The sequence below is a fragment of the Embiotoca jacksoni genome, unplaced genomic scaffold (assembly GCF_022577435.1).
Source record: "Embiotoca jacksoni isolate LCO1_2020_lvr unplaced genomic scaffold, fEmbJac1.0.p SCAF_23, whole genome shotgun sequence".
In the NCBI taxonomy this organism is placed as follows: domain Eukaryota; kingdom Metazoa; phylum Chordata; class Actinopteri; family Embiotocidae; genus Embiotoca; species Embiotoca jacksoni.
This window is the reverse complement of record NW_027185374.1, coordinates 6,749,813-6,772,836: the sequence shown is the minus strand read 5'-3', so window position 1 is coordinate 6,772,836 and position 23,024 is coordinate 6,749,813. Positions and strand designations below refer to the sequence as shown.

Below are 23,024 nucleotides of genomic sequence, written 5' to 3'. Positions count from 1 at the left end.
CAGTTGGGAACACTTGAATTGTTCCAACTTATTTCAGCATTTCTAAAAAGTGTCACTTTTAATGGCATGTTTGCAAATAAAGGTACGACATAATCAAAATGCAATGTTGCTAACTTTATATCCCTCCACTTCACTTGCCAATAACGGGATATTCAGACTGTTTTCCAATGCGCTGTGGGAATTCCTGTGTTCATGCATGAATTACATAAGAAATAAAGAGTGGTGTCCGTTCAAATGTGTGCATTCGACTAAATTATTTCCAATCCAGCGAGCAGAACCAAACTGACAGCTGGAAAAAATCCTCACTAAGACCTCTACCAGCTGTGGGTTTTTTTTTTCTCTTATTGGTGCATACTTTTGCAATATGATTGTTCAACCATACAGATAAATCCCCAGCTGAGAAACATGATTAAGTTACTTGCTCAGTGGTTAGTGAACATTGATATGATTGGTGATTTGTGTCTAATTTCTTCTATTCTATCATTATATATATATATTTTTAATTTTTTTTAATTTCACTCTATTAATCCCCGAGGGGAAAGAAATTTCCCCTCGGGGTATAAGCTGTATAAGTATATTACTTATACTATAACATTCACTATGCATAGATATTCTTGTTCAGTAGCTGAAGTCTATTTCAGCATGTGCCTGGTGCAGTGTAGGGAAACACTGTGAAGAGGACAAACACACAGGCAAACAGTCACATTCGTACTATTGGCAATTTGGAGTTTCCAGTTCAGTGCAGGCTAGTTTGACAAACACATGATTGGAGAGCTGCAAACACAAGTACCAAACACCACGCTGTTACAAGTATAAAGCTATTTTAGGGAATGATTTGGACCTGTTCCTGTTTGTATCAGGCCATCAAACAAACGATCACCCGACTGATTGCTCATCTAAGGAATCAATTAACTGACCCTTCGCTGAACCTTGTTGCAACACCTGTCAAGCTTTCAGTTGTAGCTCAGCACATTATGCAGTTTACAACGATAACAGAGGCAGATTTACCACCAAAATTATAATTTTGAAACAATGCATTATTGGTTTCGGTTATATATGAACAAAACCTGGTTTGCCATGTTTTGCACATATAAGACAAATACTTTGCTCCTGCACCCAGGAGGGGCTTCCACACAGTGTGTAAATACAACAAACTGGATGTTCCAGTCGTAAACATGGCTTTCTCTGTTGTAAAGAGTAGAAAGCTCATGATAATCTTCCTGGCTTTGGAAGTACTGCTATAAATTACTACTATAGGTAATGAGCATGCTAACTTTTGACTTTTAAGGACAATGAATACACTGTGGAATCCATTTGTTATAGTGAAGGCTATATAAAAAAAAAAACCAACACCTTGCCAAGCCCTTGCATACCAGATCATGCTTTTACAGCAGCTACTGTAAGCTGTGATTGGACAGCCACTGTTTACTGTTTACTTTTAGAGCTACTTACCCTGCTTGGAACCACTGCGGTCACCACTGGGACCGGTGTTGGGCGTGTACTTGGTGTCGCGGGTGGCAGCACTGTGCCGCGTCCAATCGAAATCATCGTTCTTGTCCTGCATAAACATGCAGATGGGCTCCTCCTCAAAGCTGCAGTGGAACTCTCCTGGTGAGCGACAGAGCAGAGCCAGGCTCTTACATGCACATCATTACAAAATACTAAGAAGTTATACATTGCCTGGAAGCTACGGTGTACTGTATGTGAGCACCGTAACACCAACTGTATATGTATGAGATTTCCTGCAGTGTGTGTGTGTGTGTGTGTGTGTCTCTGGGGGAATATGAGAGCCTAAGCCCTAATTACACCATGCAATCTGGTGAACAGAATTTCTAAATTAAGATGTGACCTCTCTCTGACTGTGGCGGGGGCGTCACCGAGTGCGTTTTCCCCCGACAACGACACGCAGTTTGGTTCAGTACTTAAAAGACGACGTGCGGCATTGTTGAAACAAGCAGCGAGTGTGTGTGTGTGATTATCATACAGCCCACTGTTGACGCATGATGGATGACATTCAATAACACACGCAGCCTCAGTAAACAATATCAAACTAAAAGCAAATCTCATTTGAAAACATTATTCTAAAGATAGGAATGTTTTTCTGAACGTTGTTTGACAGTAAAAAAAGCATCATCTGAAAACTACTTATGATTTCAAATAGTTCTCTTTTTACAGGATTGAAAGTCTCGAACGCTCTTCATCTTCTCTGTTATGGGTGTGCAGGTGGAGATATTGAGCGCTCCCCCACTCTCCCTTCTTCCTTTGTTGCTCTCCATGCCCCTTTGACTGCAATTTCTAAACTAGTGGAGTGTGCAGGGAGGGAATGAAAGTGTGGGTTTTGTCACCCCTTAAGAAAGAAGGAGTACTAGTTACTCCAGCATGAGGTTATGATGGGTGACATGTAGAGGAATGTCTAACAGCGAATATACTAATGAATAGTCGGAAATCAGACATGGGGTGAACTAATGCACTCGTTTTAATGAAGTGGTCGCAGCAGGATCAACAGTGTCAAAACTTCCATTTAATCCATGTAACAAACAAAGCAAAACACCTCAGCAGAAGACACGGTGTTGCTAAGCAGTGTCCTCAAAGAGATAGTAAAAAAAAAAAAAAAAAAAAAAAGGAGCATTTAGATTCAGGATGCAGGCCTGTGCTCTGATAAATATTCATTGATTTATTAAAACATAGCTTGGAGCAGTTTGGAGTGGTGACCTTGAGAGGAGCAAAATCTGCAGCTTCTACTCAGGTAATGGAGGTAACATAGACAGAGGTAGAGTGTGGGTGGATGCATCGAGGGATGGAAGAGGGCAGCGATGCTGAGGCAGGGAGAGGGAGAGCGCAAGAGGTGGTGGAGAGGGAGAAGTGGAGGAAGGGGCTGGGTTGCAGGCACTCTTGACTCCTCTCCTCATAGGCATGCAGATATAAATGGAGGTCTAGCTCCTGGCGCTGGAAATTAACGCCCCCATCCACTGTGAGCTAAACTAAATGTTTTTTCGCCGTGTGCGCCCGGGAGAGATAGGAGGATTTGGAGGATAGGCAGAGGAAGGAGGGAGGAAGAGGAGGCGTTCAGGTAAGGCAGTTTCCTTCGGGGATTTGGATAATGATGTTGGTGATTAGGGTGTTTGTTATTATGTTGGCAATGTTTGTGTGAACACCCACCAAAATATATACATATACAAATAAATAAAGCCCCTATTGACACAAGCGCACTGCAGCACAGCAAACAATGATGAAGTGTGGATTCTCAAGGCATGAATAATGTGAATTTGTAAAGTTTCAACAATGAAATGCGTCATAAATGAGACTAAACATTAAAGACTACAAACACATACGGCACAGATGCATGCATAAGTAATGATCACAAAGCACAGAGCGTGCAAATGTGCTCATGCGCGCACACACGCATGCACACACACACACACACACACACACACACACACACACACACACACACACACATCCAGCATCTCATACAGATACAATATCCAAATGTACTGTAGAGACTTAAAGCTCCCAACATGTAAAATGGCCTAAAGCAGCTTTACTCAGAACTCCTAAAGGAAAGTCCTGCTTATCATAGATAATTTAGTTGTAGATAAGAATACCTAGAAAGATCTTTGAGTGCGGTGTGACATGTTGAGAGTCAGATCTCTATGGAGTGTACAGTTACTGCAAAGTCTCCCCACTGCTTTCACACTGTGTTAGAGCAGAAGGAGCTCGCTCTGTGACGAGACAGGCTAAGTGAGGTGCACATTACTTACTCAGGTGAGGGTTGATGGGAGCTGTGAAAGAGGAAGGCCAGACACAATCATTAGTGCTGAATATCTTAGCTGCTTGTCATGACATGAAACACTGAAAAAAAGGAGCAAAAACACGAGCACTCAACATGTTGCGCTTTAAAACACTGTTGTGTGCACTGCGATGATGTGTTTTACACAGAAGGGTACACAAGCATATACACAGTAGCTAATGTAATAAACCTTTCATCCTGATTTTATCTCCAGGTTAGTTGTAGAGGTAATACAAGTCTACATGTAAAAAACTTTGCTCAGAGATGTCTGGAAATATCATCCTGTGGTATTAAAAACACTGGAAGCATGCAGTAGGCTATATGAGAGTGTGCTTCATCTTTTTGTTTGTGCATTGCTTTCACAATGCACAAACAAAAAGTAAGAGACTGTCCTCCACCAAAACAAAAACCCATTAAGTCTTTTGTGCAAGCAGCGTATTACGACCAAGCGGCCACCAGCAGTGATGTCATCCATTGGTTTGTGAACAGCTGCAATGAAGCCTCGAGTTCAGATTTTGGTCGGCGCCACCTTGTTTGTTCGGAGCAGTTTGGAGTTGGTAGTGACCATATTTGGCCGAGTTGGGCGTGAACGAGCGATGGATCTGACTCGATCTAATTGGAAACCCGGTGATACTATGTCCGGCCCACCGATAGCCGTAACCTGACTGCACCACAGACCTGTCAATCAAACAGACACGCCCCAAAAAACACAGCTTTTTGAAGCTAATTCTCTAATTAATGATGGAATTATTTTCAGATGGACGGCCAGAAAACAAATTAAAAGGAGTGACTTTATCTAACAACACCAAGATAACCCATTGAGAAATTTTATTGACTGACAATTTTATGACACTAGTTGAATGGGAATCGTTGGAGCCGGAGGCTTTTTGCAGCCAACCTCTAGTGGCACCCGGTGGTATCGCAGCTTAAGGCACTTCTGCATTTGCCAAATTTTTCAGAGCCGGAAGGTACGTCCACTTTTATATACAGTCAATGATTATGACCCACAGTTCCGTTTTAAAGTATGCGCCCTCTAGCGGTCGTATAAATAACGACAATCTGGTGACCAAGTTCAGATGATATCGATATAATGTGAGTTTTACCTTGTTCGGAGGCGTTGGGTTTGGTGGACGGTTCGATAGGACAGCAGACTTGAGTTCAGGAGACTGAAGTTTGGGTCAGGATAGTTTTTTTTAGAACTACGTTTAGTGTTGCCATGACAACAAAAGTTGCCTAATTTTACGGATGTAGTATGTTTAACCCAGAACACGGTTGAAGTCTTAATTTTAACCTAAACTTTCATCTTTCCTGAACTCGAACCAAGTAGTTTTTGTGCCTAAACCAAACCGGGGGATCTAATTTTGGAAACCCTCCTGTGGGTCATATTTGAGGGTAGAAACAAACCACTTATATGTGAGTTGGACGACTTGTTCAAAAGTAAACACATAGCAAGAAAGGCAACTATATACTGCCATACACAGTAGAATGATCAAAGAAAGAAAGATATCTGGGATTTGAAGTGGAAAAGGTGACAGCAGTCACTCTGTCTGTTATCTAATGTAGAAGATAGGGATTAGGAGGACCAGCCAGACCACATTAATAAGCTTATAGCGCAACTGCTTATCATTACTGCCATTTACCAGCATTGCTGATGTTCTTGTCCAAGGTGACTTCCATTTAGAACGCTAAGCCTATTTTATACTTCCATTTAGAAGCCAGTAAATCATAAAAATTAGTAATAATCACAAGTGTGTCGGCTAATCACTTCCCTGCAACTTCCTTTCTGTGTTTCCAAAACCATCATCAGGAAAACTTTTAGATCAAACACTCCTGACTTAATGTCTGCTGAAATGCACACAATACTTCTTTTGCATTCTGTCCACCTCACCACAGTTCAATGCTTCACCTCATTGATAATTTAAGATGCTACCGCGGCAACAAATGCACAAAGGTCAAGGTTATCACAGAGTTGCAACGAACCAGTTAGTCGGCACTTCACTTTTTGCAGAGTAAATACCATTTAACCTGTCAAGAAGATCCATGGGCATTTTCATGATCGATTGCTGACCGGCTGAATAGATGCGATACATCAGCTTTACTACAAAACTACGTTGCTGCGTGATTTATGAAACCTTGCTGTTCATGGGGGGAATTGATTTTAATCCAACCAATTAAAGTGAGTAATAACAAATCATTCCTACAAAGGAAAACATGTACTGAGGAGTGGGGCAAGCATGGCGGCGCTGATGGAATTGGTGTTTTTTTTTTTAAAGCAGAAACTCAAGAAGTTGTTATTGTTGTGTGGCTCATGGAAAAATATATGTCCACTTGTGGAGAAAAGATAAATAAACAGAGAGGGAAAGAGAGAGAGAGAGAACAAACCTTTTAAATGTACACCCTCGTTGTAAAAGCTTAAATAATCTTTTATGTTACTGACACTGTGAACATATATGCATCCCAACGCTCAGTGCTTCACTGAATATTCACTGGTCTGCACAGAGCAGTACAGATTGCAGAGGGGGGCTGTTGCAGAGAAAATGTTTTAAATGACAACTTACAGCCTCGGGCCTGTGAAACGGATGCTCAGTTTCCCGACAAAACTCTCTTCTCTCAGCCCCCCTCCTGCTCACCGGCTCTCTCCCTCTCAACCTCCCATTTCCTGCAACTCTCCTCGCCCCCTCCCAATTCCTTCCTCCTGCCTATTTCCTCCTTCTTCCAAGACTGTGGTTGTGAAAATATGTTTTGTTGTCAGTATTTTTTTTTTTAGCTGCAGCTTCCACGGGGTAACTCGACGTGCCTCAGTCCAGATGAATGTGTCTGCTCAAGAAGTGTCTCTATACCGTCACTGAGGAAATCAAGCTGGGCACAGAGCAGGCCCAGAGGCTACTCGACTACTGTTGTGCGCACGCACGCACGCACACACACACACACACACACACACACACACAGCAGATAACTTTACTTCCAGTATGGATGGCTGCATTGGATAAAGGAAAACAAACAAGGAATAAAACAAATTGAGACTGAAATATACTGTTGACTTCACTGTTTCAAATAAACTATTCTTTTAACAAATGTTACAGCTTTGTCTTTAAATATGTATTTAGCTCCTGAAAACATGAAGCGGACCTCACTTTCCCTTCTACAAATCCACCACGTCGTTATAGCTTTGGTGTGAAAAGCCCTCAAGCAACATCTAACGGCTTTAAGAAATATCTCCAATTTCTTTCTTAAATGCTGTGCGCACCCTGCTTTTCTCCCCCCCCCAGCTAAAAAGCCTCAAATAATGATCGGGGATGAAATGTAATTTTGATAGTTGTCAAGATAAACACTGCCCGTGATCATGGAGTGGAGTGAGCTTTTTGAAAATTTCTGTTACGAAATCACATATTAGGTGCATGTCTGCCTGAGTCCTGGTTTCTACTTTTCCAACTCAGAGGACAAAACAAACTACCGCTTGATGCATGAGTGCCTTCCATCCAAATTGACTAATTTTGATTGAAACACAAAGTGAGCTCATTGACCGCCAAAGGACATTGGTCCATGGAGGCTGTTCCAGATATGAGCACTGACTTCATCTTGGCAGGAATCCCTGCCCACTGGCCTGCGGCTCTATTACAAAGCAGCAGACAATTCCATGGATGCAGCCAAGTGTCCTCAAAGACAACAGCTGCCTGGCTTCTTTTTCTTTCGTGTTTTTTTTTTTACTGACCTCATATAATCCACACTCTCTGAGATTCCCATCCATCATGTTTAGAGGGTGTGGGTGGGTGTCATGACGTTCTGAGAAAGCCCTGTGACGGCTTCACAGATCCGACCATCAGTTGGAATAATAACAGTGTGGGTAAATCTAATTCAGCGATCTTTCTCTCATGTCTCCGTGACAAAAATAACAAGAGCAACATTACACTATTGTGTCCTTCAAACAACATCATGTTCTGAGGATGCACTGTTCTGCCAGCCCGGTATCACGGCAAAGCGTGTATTGTACCCATCAGTCCAGCCGAAAAAAAACTTAACAGCTTCACAGTTTTGCCTTGACTCAGCATGACAATTACAAACATGTATTACCATAGTCGAAGAAGAGGGTCATGTGATGAAGTGCAAAGAGTGATAAAGTCCGGAAGAGTTTAAGGGTGGTTGGATTGCTTAAACATAGGATTTTCAAGTTAACTTGGATTACTCTTAATTGAGTTACAAATGTAACGTAACATATTCGACTTACACGTTACGTTGCGGAATTTATGTGACGTGGGTAATGTCACTCTCGTAAAATTACTAATTTGAAACCAAACAAAGCTATTTTCCTCACCCTAACCACATGGTTTGTGGTACCTAAACCTAAGATACCTTTCTATTCATGCCTGGTCGAGGTAAAACTGGACACTGGTATAGATGGGTGTAATTCACCCTTTGGTGTGACACTAGGATGGGTCTGCACCAAGTGGCGACCAACAGTGACGTCACTCATTGGTTTGTAAAGGGCCGTTATGAATCCTCAAATTCGGATAGTGGGCGGTGCCATCTTAGCAGTTGGGAGCGGCTTGGAACCAGAAGTGACCATTTTCTGACGAGCTGGGGGGAGCGAGTGGTGGATCTGACTATCTGATTGGAAACCAGATGAAACTATGTCTCGCCCAACAATAGCCTTCACCTGACTGCACCACAGGCCTGTCAATCAAACAGAGACGCTCCCAAAAATTTGTTTTTTTTTAGGCTTGTTTCCTGATTATAGACGGAATAATTTTAAGATGGACAGCCAGGAAACCAGTAAGAAGGGGTGAAAACCAAAATAATTGACCCGCAAGCTACGTCCACTTCTACATACAGTCTATGTTCTGCACAGGTCCATCAGTGACATAACATAAAACCTGGAGCAGTTTTCAAGGGGATGTCAGGCAGAGGCACTGATTTGAGTTTAAGGAAATCCATGACTCACAAGAATAGCCGATACGAGGCCAAAACGACAACCAAACAGACAGACCATTCTGGTGCAGTCTACCATAACTGGTTGACTTCATTTAGCATAAATACTGGAAAAAGCGAGCTTGACTGTCAAGAGGTAAAGATATCCACCAACCAGAACCTCTAAAGCTCACTAATTTACATGTCATATCTCATTTTATTTGATACAAAAAAATGAAACTGTAAAAACAACAGTAGCTCAGAGATGTTTCGCGGGTCTGAGCAGTTGCCAGGCGAACAGAAACTCCAGGGAGTTGCTGCTCTCAGGCTAGCTGCTCCGCTCTGTCTCTGGTCTTTGTTCCAATCCAAGCCTAGTGTCTGCTGGCTTTAGTGCTCATATCTCATGGACAGACGTGACAGAATCTCATCGAGCTCTCCTGTAGAAAATGAATAAATGTTTTACTTTCAATGAAAGTATTGTAAGAAGACAGCACTCCTGACATGTACAAAATAAGGGAACAAGACAGCAGCTACACTAAATTGTCTTCATTACAGTGATAATACCATGATAACAGGATATTTTAACCCCTTGTACCCTGGAGGTCTCTGTGATGGGCCCATCCGTTATTAAAATGCAACCGATGCCATATTTTGAAGGTTGCCAAGTGTGGCAACTTCAATCAAGAGGCCACTTAATGCTTGTGCTTTATTGCTGCATAACATTTGGTAGAGTTGCAGTTGGGAATTTTTGGACCAGATTAAATAAGATGAATGTGTACTGACTCAATTGTTATAAGGCTGTAGTTACTCCCTAATTTACAGATGGATGAGGCAGAAAAATTACAATTTTTACAGGTGTTTTTCAAATTTGGTAACAAGGAGACATTAACTAACAAATATTTATTGCATTGCAAAATTCTCCAAAGTTGTCCAGAGAGTCCAACATTGTTCATTTTGGCCTCCCAGTGATGCATCTCTTACTGACTAAATTATTTGGGTATAGTTTTATTTTTTTATTTGGGAGTTTCCAAAAAAACAAACAGCTTAATGGATTAAGAAAATAATTGCCAACCCTCAGAAACTCTATGTTGTAAGCTTGAGGCCGTTTAAAAAATATATACAACAATTGTAAAATAATACTTTCAAAAACTGTGTATCACTCTCTTTACAGGTAAAAAGAGATTTGACACCATGACAGAGCGGGAGCTCCGACAAGGATAACACTGAACCACCACTGGACGAATCATAACACCTCAGCTACAACAGGAAACTGTTTAATGCCTACAAGAGAGGCATCTTACTGTATATGTCACTATAAGCTGCATGAAAATGGAACATTAAGAAACGGTAGCAGTGTTTTACTTTGCCACTGTGAGGTTTGACAGGAGGCTTACACATTAAATCCTGCATCTGGGAGGAAACCAGGCAGTGAGAGAGAGAGAGAGGGAGAGGGGGGAGTGTTATGAGGAACACCAAACAGATGCTGAGTTTGTCACTGCAGCAAAATTTAAAAGAGCGTCTCCAGAGCTTGGTGACACAACCATTCTTCATCCTACAGCTGGGGACACTATAACCGCTTTTGTGTTTTCTTGCCAAGTCACAGAAAAGCTGCTACCGTCGGCTTTATGTGCATCAGAATGATTGTTCGGCCTATTGGGCAATGATGAGAAAACTCGCTCTTGTTTCAATGTTAGATGTCTTGGGTTGAAATTTCACAGTAGGACAATGTTTGCTCTAACGGCTAACAAACAGACAAACAGTCATAATTTTTGTTTTCTTGTTTCTGTCATTTCTCAAATTTTTAGGGTCATGGGGAGCGAGAGAATATACCACCATCCTCTAGTAGGAAGCAGGAAACACTGTGTTTGCCATTGCACTGTAAACACACAAACAAACATGGCTGGACAAACACAGTAGACACACTCAGAATCACCCGAGGGTTATTCAGAAACCTGTATGTCTCTTTGACTGCTGGTGAAATCCAAAACAAACACACGAAATATGTGAAAACTCCTCGCTCGAAGAGGCAGGACTGAATTCAAGCTCACAACCCTCCAACAGTGAAGCAACAGTGCTCACCACAGCAGAGAACCATCACAGACTGGGGAAGGAGTGGGGATTACATAGTGTTAGGAAACCTTGTTACTCAAAAAGCTCAAAAAGTAAAAATGGTCAAATCTTGGAGTTTGAGTGTTTTCGACTTAGAAGTCTTTCTATTAGTAATGAATGTGCTAAAGACAGATACATTTCTACTTCTAGACATAGATAGCAGTTTGTGTGTTTGCATGTCCCAATATTCCTCCAATCTTTCATACCTGCCCCCCCAAAAAGTTCAGGGAGCCATCGTTTGCATATTGCACGCTTTTTGATGATCGTTTTTTTAAGATTTCATTTAATTTTTTATTGTTACATAAATATTCAGTAATTTACTTTTTAAATTTTGAATCCTATATTTTGAAATCCAGAACTACTGACTACTTTTTCCAGATATAAGTACTTTATATGTGACAAATAATTACAAATATAAATTATTAATTAGTAGTCTGCTACAATATAAGAGTTGTATGTCTGTATGTGAGTGCCATGCCTTTCGCACAGGATATTTAAAAGGGGGTGCAGCTCAGAGAGTCAAGGTGGATCAGGGGAGGCTGGAGGTGTAAGCAGTGATGCAAGGATGAAAGTACAGCACCCAAAGGACACTTTGTTCCACGTAGTTTATAAAACCAGAGATAGGATAGGACCTAAATGTAAACATACTGATAAATTATAATCACATTTAACGCAATGATATAATGACACACATTTATTTCTGTTTATCTTCTGAAACACATTGCACCACTGGGCTACAACTTGTACACAGATACCCCACAGGTCCCTGTTCCCCAGTAAGAATGAAATGGAGGCAATAATGGAGATGATCCTGAACTAAATTTCACACATCAGTCAGGGTGTCTTACGGGACACATTTTCAGAGCAGAGTGGAGTCAACTCAGACCTATATTAGCCTGCTACAGTGACGCTATTCAGTGCGTGGGAGAAGAGATCAGCCATAGAGTGATAATTAGTCCAGTCTCTCGTTGGGCAGGCGATTTGCACATCAGCATTGGCTCTCTTCTTTCCTTTTTTTTTTTTTTACTTTGTTCCCCTGTATCTCCCTTCTCTTCTCAGTCCCAACTTGACTGCCTCCATCTCTCCACCTGCGCTTCTCTCTGTCTTAATTAACTTCAATTTCTTAACTTCACTTTGACTGGATTCAATTTGATTCAATTGAGCTGTATTCAAGAGACCACGTGCTATCACAAACTACTACAAAATAACAGCAGAGAAAGTTCGTCGTCCTCTCTCTCTTTCCCTCTTCCCCAAACCTCTTTTCAGAAGCCATGATGAGCTGCAGTGAAACTGAATTATTCACAACTGCAGCAGCACCACTGAGGAAGAACTCAGCAGTCGGGGATAGAAAGAAAACAGGCAGACCGTTAGTTTCTGAAAATGCACATCTCAAGTACCTGTGCATCTGTTCACTGGCACTGCTGGGCCAACTGTGGGTACTACTGTAACCTTTGTGTTTCAGCCTGTATGCCATCCCATGGGCTGAAGAATCTACCTCCATTTGCAAGCTGCTATTTCATTCTGTAGAGACATACAGTGTGTTTTTTTTTTTAATTTTTTTTATTTATTCTCACCAGGCTGATGTGCCTTATAGTAATCTATAGTAGTCAGAATCTTCATGATGACCTTTCGGCACATATTTGTGGCTGCTTCTGGCTATACTTTTATCGGTGAGTCTGTCCTGATTTTATTAGTTTAACCTCACATATTTTCTGTAATATCCCATTAATTTACGTCATAAATGTTGCCTCCTCTATCTTGTAGTTTGTGCTTTTTCCTCTTTCTCCATGTACCTTTCTGCCTTCGGAGCTTTCTGATTTGTGGTTACCAGCCGCAACAGCCAGTCCCAACTGGCTGAGGCCTAAGGCTGCCTGATTCTGTCTTGGTTTTCTTCTTGGAAAAAGAAAGTTTTTCCTCCCCACCGTTGCCAAATGCTTGCTCCTGTGGAAATTGTAGTTCGAAGCCTACATCAACCATAGTAAGGAATATACACATTATTCTATCCGCACTCTTATTCTGGGGGAAAGGCACAGTAAGATTTTATTTTTTGAGGGACTGTATGATGCTTGGCGAGGGCAAAGACCTCTGAAAATATTTACAACATGAAACCTAAAAAGGAGACAAATGACATCCTTTGGGAAAAAAAAGATGAGAAGTTTGTTTGGGGTAAATTGGGTAAAGCAACACATGACTCATCTCTGACCAGTTCTGTTTGGTCTTGTGACCCAAACCACATGTTTGACTCATCTGATGCTTTGATGTCACGATGGCCTCTCAAGCACAGAAACAACATGTCAGCCTTTGCCCCAATCCATGATAGACCTGACTCCAGCAATAAAGGTCACCAAGAAGAGATTAGTCAGTTGATCAGCATTCATTTGACTCAAACAGCCAAAGGAGCCAAGCAAGCTGAATTCAAGCTGTCTTCTGATATCTGAATGGGTTAGATGCAATTCAAATTACTTTAATGAGTTCACTTTTTATTGGTCCTCCCTCATACATATCATACATAATACATCATCTTCGGGATCATCGTAATGGGTGCTGATACCGCAGTGAACTTTCGATATCCATCACTGTTGATGAACATGTGTCGTAATACAGCGGCACAAACTCGAGCTGGAGTTTATTTAAGAGTGTTTCCGAGTTAGCTGAAGGATGACATCTTTCACCTGTACGACCACATGAGTAGGTAGACTGTATTCAGTTTGTAGCACTCACCGCTGTAGGTGACAATCCGGATGGTGGAGTCACCCTCTCCGAAACGTGTGATGGGGGTGAGGCGCACCTCGTAGGATTCAGGCTTTATCAGTTCTGTTAGGTTATGCGTCATGAGCTCTCCTTTGTTGATTGTTCCATCCACGGGGATCTCCTGCTCCCACCAGCGCTGCAACCCCATCTGGATGGGAAGAAGAACCACGAGAGGTTTGTGTTATTAAAAATCACTTGGGACCCTGGGTTCTGTTTGTGGCCCTCCACACACTGAGACATTTTATGCATAATTGATCATCAAAAAACATCTGAAGCTTTCACTACTGCAATCTGCTGCTGAAGAATCTGCCAGTGGTGCGATTGTATCCAACAGCATTGACCTGGTTTGATTAATATCTAACTAATTTATCCATTAAGAAAGTTAAAGTTGAAGATGCAAGTTGACCTATAACATGTAACAGTACCACAGCAGAGTTTTTGGCCCTCTCTTCTATGTGACTGGCTTATTGGTTTTACAAAGAACTGACATGACTCTGAAGATCATTTTGATGATGTCTTCAGTAAGATCAAGAATCCACTTCTAGACAATTAACTGTCTCTTTCAGTCAGATCAAATCGCAGAAAAGAAAGCTTCATCAGTATCGTCCTAGATGGTCAGATTGTTTTTTTTTGCCAAACATTCAGTCAGAGGCAACAGAATTTAGTTTAATTGATGAAGGAAGTCGAACATGTTTGGCAGATTTCTGTTTTGAGTGAACAGTTTGATGTCTGGCAAAAACACTTGCAGTTCTCACAGGTCTCTCAGCACAAGTTAGGAAAGGTTGCATTGGGATTAAACTCAAAGGCTCGTGGCAAACAGAAATTTTAACAGCCTGGTTGGCCACACTTGAAGGACGTTGCCGTACAACAACTCAGTGGGGTGCACAACAAGAGAGCCCCTGATTATCTTAAAGACCACCTTTGTAAAGAGTTGCATTTGCCGGAGTTCAGTAACATCATGATTACGTGCTCCTTTAGGTTCCACAATTTTAAAGCAGCACCTGTTTTTTAACACGTTTTCTACATTAAATTATCAGTGTATGCCGCAGGTATGCATTTCAGCAAATAAAATAAAACTACATCCAGGAGCACATACTTTTCTATTGGAGGGATCACCGTACCACATTCTCTCCCCTTTCCATACACGTTCGAGCGGTGCTGTGCATTCCAGCAACAAGCGCATCTTTGCACTTTCAGCTGGTTGTGTGCTCGAATCGCATCACACTGCTTGTTTTGCTGCAACGTATGGTAGCTTGTGCAAAACCTTGATATCTACACGAGGGTTTGTCCTTTTTGAAACGTGCGGTAAACATGCCCACTATGACCCTATAGGCTACAGGTTGAAGTTGGCAGTTTGCAGGCCGTGTTGGTCAAAGTGGTTGATTTTTCAGGGTCGGGCAGGTCAGTGGTTGGTTCTCATAATGGGTTGGGTGGATGTGAGTTTTTAAAAAAAATCTGACCTGCGTATCACTACGGTGTTGTGTGTAAAGCCTCTGTGCCAAAAAACAAACAAAGACCAAGAAACAGTCTCATAGGTTTAAAAATAAAAGTGGTCATTTAATTTGTATATACACTGTTGACTTGGCCTAATTCTAAGTGTTGGTTTTGGTGCCAATATTAAGTCATGTGGTTCATAACTCTTGAATTTTTTGCTGTCTTTACATCTCTTGTATAGACTTTGCATGTATAATCACCACATAAGCAGAGCATGTTCAGTATAAATTGTACAATTCACCAGCATTAAATGCAAACACACACAAACACAAAATGCACAAAGACAAGTTACAGCTTCTGGATCACAAATGGTGAGTATAGTATCCATGTCCTTCTCAGGCAAAGAAGAAGTGTGCTGCTAGCACAGAGAGACAGAGATGGAGTGAATGAAGGTGTGATAGCATCGAAGCAGAGTCAGCTTGTGTGTGAGAACCAATTAAGTAATTACTTAGAGCCTTGGATGATCCGCAATTATGGGGCGCAAGTTTTCATCACCATTACTTTGCAGGTAACTAGAGTGTTGTGTCTGTCACTGCTAATTACAGACGGTGCACTCGTCCTTACCTATCTTTTGAAAATTGTAGCTTTCCTTTGAAGTACAAAAGTCATGGCGGTTAATAGCCATACATTACAGTGTTGGCCTGTGCGTGTTTGTGTTTGAACACTCTAAATGTTTTCAGCGTATTTGCTGTTTTTCAGTGGGAGTGCTCTACGCAAAAGGTCAAATACAGTATGTCTGATCCGTTTTCCCTGAGTAGACAAAGATGTATTATCCTGATATATGTTTTGTTTTGAGACAAGCTGATTTCTGTGTCTGTAATAAATATTCAGAGGTGATTATACAGTATTATTAATACTCATGACAAAATATATTATATATTGTACAGTCTAAAAAACATTGAAGGTGATGCAAATGCAAAGTCAAGCAAATAAGCAGCTGATACTAATCCTTAAATCTTTGACCACAAGCTGTTTTGCATACCAAAACCAGTGTGCCAATGTGATACTTTTTCATGCAACTGGTCCAATTGATGTGTGTTAAGAAAAAAACCCCGTTAAGGTAGGAAAAATAACATGGCAAATTGTCGATGTCCCATCCCCAAAACGTCAAATTTAAATGGGCTGAAAGACACAGCCCTGTTTTCAGGTCTCTCTTTTTTTTTTTTGTAGAAGCAAAGGGATTGTAAATTGTACATAACCCCCCCACACACACACTTTTCTCAGCATATACAGGAGAAATTAATTTGGAAATTTCATGGTACATGGTTTTAGGCACAGTGCCACCAAAATGACCCCAATAATTATATAAATGCAGTATTTTTAATTTTCTTTTGAGATGCTGAAAAGAAAAGGAAAATCATCACTTTAAGTGGTTTTATGCCGAGGAAATGAAACATTTTTGTACAAGAGGGAAGACATGCCATACCTAAAACATTTTCTGGACAAGGTTATCTTCTTTGATTTTGAAGGAATCCTTCCATGTGTTCACATGCTTGGCCAATAAATCTGATTGACAGTAGACAATACTTCAAATATGGATGGTGCTGCAAAGAACCTACAAATTCCAATAGATTTATGCTTCACACATCTACAACCCAATAGCACATACAATCAATACAATCAGCTTAGTTTAAAGTTGGATGCCAAAGACTAGTTTTCTCAATTCATTTTCTGACCATTTGATCTTATCATCACAATCTCTTCTTCTGTTCCTGAGTTACAGTCCTGAATAATGAACAGAAAAAGTGTTTTCACAGAAAATTGTGATGCTACTGTGAAGTTGACCTCTGACCTTTTGGATATAAAATGTCATCACGCCACTATTTTATCATATCACACATTTGTGTGAAATTTTGTCACAATTAGCAGATGAATCCTGACGTTATGGTCACAAGCGTGTTATGTGAGTAACATTTGTCCACCAAAATCAAGTCAGTTTATTCTTGAGTCAAAGTGAACATTTGTGCCAAGAAATTCCCTCAAGACTTTCTTGTGATATCCTGTTCATGACTACGGGACAGGTAAGGTAAAGTAAGGACAGACAACTCGAAAACATAATGCTGGGAAGCAAACATAGCAAATCTGGAAAATAGATTCCTTCTCTACACATTTAATTGTGAAGACAGTCTAACATGTTCACAGTGTCTTTTGAAACTCCTGTGTGATTTATGCAGCCCAGCCTCCTGGCTGGTTACACACTATTGATTCATTTGTGAAATGTCTTTCTACTCGGGTGTCTGTGTTTGTATTCTATTTCAACACTCTGATGATGGCTTCCATCAGAAATGCTTTGCTGTCAGCCATGTAATACTCAAAGCTTTTTCTCCGTATGCGTCCAGACTCAGAGTGCTTTGGATTGTTGCTTCGTGTTTGCAGTCAGCATGGCCCTTGACACGAAATGACGCCTTTGCCCATTGAGTGGTATTGTAAAAGAAACCTTTTTACCTTTTTTTCACTACACAAAGACACACTCCTGACTTTTCCTTCCTGTGAAGGTGCGAGAGAAGCTTGTAGCAGTGTATAAGGGTGTAGTTACCCTTCAAGTCTCATTTACTGAGATAAGCATTAGTTCAGGTAGAGCACTAATGCCACATTTGAACTGGCTGATGGGCATCAGCTGTTTCACACTTTACAATGACTGGCTCATTCATTTCTGTAGCTGTTTGGCTACCAGATGACTATGATGTATAATCTAATTCATGCATGGATACAGTGCAGCCATCATCTCACTGTACTTTTCACTGTCACTTTGATGATATGCTCTCTCCATCACCCAAATGTTCTCATTATGAGCTGTGTTTGAAGTAAGTCAGGGTTTAATAAACTCATGTTGAACATATGTGTTCAGATTTTCTCTTCTACTTGTACACAATGTATAACTGTATAATTATATTCATTAAAAGTCCAATTGTTTGACAGGGCTATACATTTAATTGTCCATCTCTTATTAGGTTATATTATGTAAAATTGTAGATGTTTTGAATGGTTCATATGTCCACAATGCCCCAAAACTGTAGCTAGAACATTAATATGAGACTTGATGTTGGTCAAATATTTGTCAGTGAGTCAGTCATAGTCTTACTCACCAGATTGTTATACATAAATTTGCTGTTGGCGACTTTCCTTTTCTGCTATCTGCGTCTTACCATTTTCAAAATACCTGTCGCTATGGGAAACAACAACAACAACCCCTGAGCTCGAGACCTACAGGAAAAGGAATGGAAAGTTTTGACATAGGTTTGGATTATGTGATAAGGCTGGGCGGCTTGGTTCTTTTAGCTCTTTTGCAGGGACTATTATTATGCCAGGGCTTGCCTCCCCACAAGCAAATGTTCCACCAAAACAAGTTCTCCCCGACAATATTTTGAATTGGCACTATCGCTGCTTCCTGGCCGTAGCGCTGCTAAGGACAACTGTAATTACTTTAAAGAAATGCTAACAAGCCAGAACCATTTTCCCCTTTAACAGAATGATATATGGGTGCAGCTGGATCATTCTCTGGCACTGGCACAGTGTAGTGGAGAGAGGTCTCAGGCCATGTAAGACGAGTGGCCCTGTTAAGCTCTCATGAAACAAGCACTCTATTGGACTCTGTGTACTTTACATCTAATTTATTTGAGTGCTATTACTTTCTAAAATGAATATAATGTTCTTATAAGTTAACTGTGATAGTATGCACTGTATTAGAAAAAAAAAAAAAAAATCTCATTTCATACTGGTTTGATGGCTGGATTGTAATGGGAACACTGAGTATTATACCATCAGTGTGAGGACATTTTCACAAAGTGAGGACATTTTCTCTGGTCCTCACTTTTTCACCTCCTTTCGAAGGGCTGTTTAAGGGTTAATGTTTGGTTTTAGCGGTGAGATTAGACTTGATTGTAATAGCTTTGACTGATTTTATTGGTGCTTTGTCTGTATATTAGTATTTTATTGCGCCTGCTGGTATTATTTTATCTAACCTCTTTAAGTATTGTCTGTATTTTATTGTTTTAATTCTGCCTACTTTATTTTATAGTCACATTCTATTATTACTTTTTACATATTCTATTGGTGTAATCTTTTATTTATATAGTCAGCATCATTGAAAATGAGAGTTACCCTTACTGTATTCCCGAGGATTTCAAAAAAGGTTGAATGAATGAATGTATTAGGTTTAAGTTACGATTAGGGTCAGGGTTAATGTTGGGCGCCAGGTTGTGATGGTAAAGGTTAGAGTAAGGGGCTGGGGAATACATTATATCCTCACAAAGATGGCCATACGTGTGTGTGTGTGTGTGCGTGCGTGCGCGTGTCCCGAAGCTCCAGGCAGATGGAGGTCTTAAATGCTAGTCTTGGCAAATGTCGCCTCAAACTTCAAATGAACAAATGGAAGCAAATAGTTCAATCTTTTCCTGTGTTATGAAAAACGAATGGTGCCGAAATGTGCAAGTCAAATTAAACTTGAAATGCTGATTGAAAAAAGCGTTTCACTTTACAGACGTTTTGAATCATACACATACTTACTGGCTTATGGATTTTGCACCTTTGTTTTGATTCCCATTAATGTTCAGTGAATCCTGGCATCTACACTCAATTAAGGTTCCTGTTTACATCCCATTACCTTTCATTCTCCACATTTTTCCCACAGAGGCAGAGCGCCATATTGATTTAATTTCATTTGATTGCAGCAGCAGTTTGCGGTTTTTTTTTATGGCAACTTCAAAAAACAGCAGGATTGATCAAAGCGATAGCAAGAGCCAAAAGAAGCACGGGAATAATCAAACTGATGGTGTAATGTTAGACAAGAGCGGATCTACTGTAGATTGCCTGCATGTAATTAGTATGGCTCCTATTGATCTGCTCGCATGCCCCGACTTGTCAGATCAATTGAAAAAGATGGAGGAGGAGGAGGAGAAGAAGGAAGAAGCTGTTTCAAGATGGCAATATGTGGGCTAAAAAAGTTGTCTTGCAGCGAGGGGAGACAGCCATTCAAGCCTCCGGACAGAGGAGAAGGTTCTGAAGTAGCCAGGTACAGTATCAAAACAAGGGCCGATGTCCCACCCTTCCGCTGCATCTTTGACAGGTACGGTGATTTGTGTTTTGTGATTCTGGCCGGTGCCTGCCTTTCAGCGAGATCTTCACTCCCATTTCCCCTTCAGTCAGACTGTCTCTCACGAGGGCACTGGACAATAACACAAAGCAATCCATTACAGAGGCATGAGGTCTACCAGCCCTAAGAATGAATTCAAAAGTAGTGAGAGAAAATGATAATAATTCTCAGGGAATGGCAGGGGAGCTGCTGCTGGATCTATAAATAGATCGAAGTGGTGTAGTCCACGTGCCAGAGCTGTTTCTACTGCACCACTCTTTCTCAGTCAGTCTGGGGGTATCTTTGCATTTATTTATTTACAAAAGGAGCCTCTCCTCCTACTCATTTCTTCTTCTTTTCAATCATTTCCTCTGGCCCGCTGCCTTCACACTCGTGCCTCTCACTGGTTCCAACTCTTCCTCACCATAAGAAATAAAAAAAAAAAATCTCATCAGTCTAAATCAATACTAAAAGCTGAGACTTAATCAATCACAGAGGGTATAAATGCTGCAGAAAAGTCAGTATTTTCCCCACAGCGAAGAATCTCTTTCGTCTGAGACAATGGAGGATTAGCTGTTGTGCCTTGGAGGAAGGAAATAATGGTCACAAAGTGTAGCCTCTGGAGATATCAAGGCAAGAAGGTGGAAAGAAATGAATTTGCCCAAACACAAAGTCTCCTTCTAAAACAGACTGGGGTAGTTATGTTATGTCCTCTTTTTAATAAACAAACACAGAGACAAGTGAAATGTTAATGTGATTTCTGAGTTACAGTTGGTCCTTTTTGGTGCAGATGCGGACATTTTAATCTTTAAAAAAAAAAAGAAAAGTGCACGGAACCAGCTGAAAATAGGAAAAGCAAATGTAGATTCCTGGCAGGTTTTCAGACAAACGCCTGGCAAGCACAGACACGGGCTCTTCAAGCACAACATAATATATTACCAAACAGACCAACTGAGATAGTTGACAGAAAAATGATTGCGCTACACAAACATAACAGGTTTAGAATGTGTTTTCAGGCTTCAATTCCTTGAGGGTGAGTGAAACAAACATGAAATTATATTATTCATTATAAAACACAACTGTCAGGGTACGCTCACTAATTCTGAGCCGAAATTAGATGGATTTAGCTTTGCAGCATGCGCTACATTTCTTTTTTTGTTTGTTTTGAAACATGCTCCGAAATGGCAACTCAATGCTGCAATGCAAAGGTAATGTCAACCTGAAATTCTGTGGTGTAAATATAATCCATTGCAACATTTCAAATAAAGGTGGTGCCACGCCTGCTGCTGTAAATAAAGTAAAAACTATGAAGACCAAGTGTGCTACACATCGCCACGGGGAGAGGGAGACGCAGAGAGAGGAAGGTGCACATTGATTGCCAAAAGAGAAAATGTAACCCCGCCATCCATCAATGCCACCTGCCTGTCATCTGTGGAGTTTACTTGAGAAGCAGGGAAAATGGGAGTTATGCTTGCTAGCTCTCGCTGCGGGGTCCCCGTCTTCTCCTCTGATGGAGAACAAAAACAGAAGCACACGTTCAACTGACTGTCCCTGACAGGTTCTCAGTGATTCTGCCCGGCCCACAAAGGCTCATTCGCATCCTCACAAACTGCACAATAAGACAGACGATGAATTGAGGCGTAAGATTTGGCTCCATCAGTGGAATACAACAAGCAAGTGCGAGCAAGCTGTGTAAACACTTCCATCACATGCTTAATTTGGCAATAAGAGAGGGTTTTACTGCCCTGTGGCACAAAATGGCTCTAATTCATCTATGAAGTGTTGAAAGGAGGCTGACCAATAACATTGACTCAATGATTATTGTACCAGAAGCCAACAAGCTTTAAAAACTTGTGTTCTCGCTGTGAGAAAAGGTCTCTGAGAAAAGAAGAGAGTGAATAACTCCATTAAAAAGAGAACAAACGAGCAGACAGGAGGGTCAGCACTCAGACAATTTTTACCAGTCCTACCTGTCTGATGCCGAGTCTGTAAGCGACAATGCGGTCCACAGCGTTGGGGTTCATCTGGGTCCACTGGAGCTTGAAGCCGTAGACTCGGGGTCTGTTCTGCCACAGAGGGCTGTAGGTATCGTAGTAAAACTCCGGAGGGTAGGCTTTACCTGGACAGAGCACAACAACAATTCCTTATAATTACTATTGTATACTTAAAGCACATTTAAAAAAAAAAAAAACACACTTGCAAATCACAGACAAAATTCTTCATTCTGTATTTAAGTGGCCCAAAAACGGCTTTAAATTTGGGGTGAGATATGGTGCCGCCACCACCTTGCCTGGCGAATGGCTGTATCTTTCCAACTCCAAATCTCCAGTTTGTAGATTTGTTTGTCTTGAAAAGTGCAAATGACAAAACACTGGATTCCCCTACAAGCTGAAAGACAGCTAATGTGTTCCCTCAACTGACTTCAAAACACATTGGATGTGTAGGCTATCATTCACAGAACCTGCTATGCCTCATTTAATGTTTATCAGGAATAGTGATCACAACAGCTTTGGGCGTGATGACATAGTTTTGGCTCCGTCCCGTAGGTTCCAAGGGTTGCTACTGCAGCCCCAGAAGTTTTGAGCCTACTGTAGCTGCATATTTCTGCTTTTCAAAGCAAAAATTGACGTTAACAGAGCGGAACTTAACATGGGGCAACAGGGGAGAGGAAGAAATATGTTTCTATTTTGTGTAGCGCATCCAGACGCAGCAGCACCGTACTTTCCAAACTGATCCGATTTACGCTATTTATTACTGTCTGTATATGATTCTGTTTCTTAAAACTGGTACAAGTATTATTATGACTATAATGTCAGAATGGTTTATGTTTTATAAATTCTTCTAATTATTATCATTTTCAGATCAATTATTTGCTTATATCTGTACACATTACAAGGAAACTCT

At 40.9% G+C, this 23,024-nt stretch overlaps 1 protein-coding gene across 2 annotated transcripts in view; it reads right to left on the bottom strand.

Moving 5' to 3' along the window:
• Positions 1-23,024, bottom strand: part of LOC138203554 (MAM domain-containing glycosylphosphatidylinositol anchor protein 2-like) — a 182,956-nt gene that overhangs the window by 17,696 nt on the left and 142,236 nt on the right. For both annotated transcript variants that reach the window (XM_069158514.1, XM_069158515.1), the window contains exons 11-14: positions 22,091-22,239; positions 13,526-13,703; positions 3,762-3,782; positions 1,453-1,608 (exon numbers count right to left, since the gene is read on the bottom strand). In XM_069158514.1, the coding sequence (XP_069014615.1) occupies positions 1,453-1,608; positions 3,762-3,782; positions 13,526-13,703; positions 22,091-22,239 (504 nt within the window). The remainder of the gene's footprint in view (positions 1-1,452; positions 1,609-3,761; positions 3,783-13,525; positions 13,704-22,090; positions 22,240-23,024) is intronic.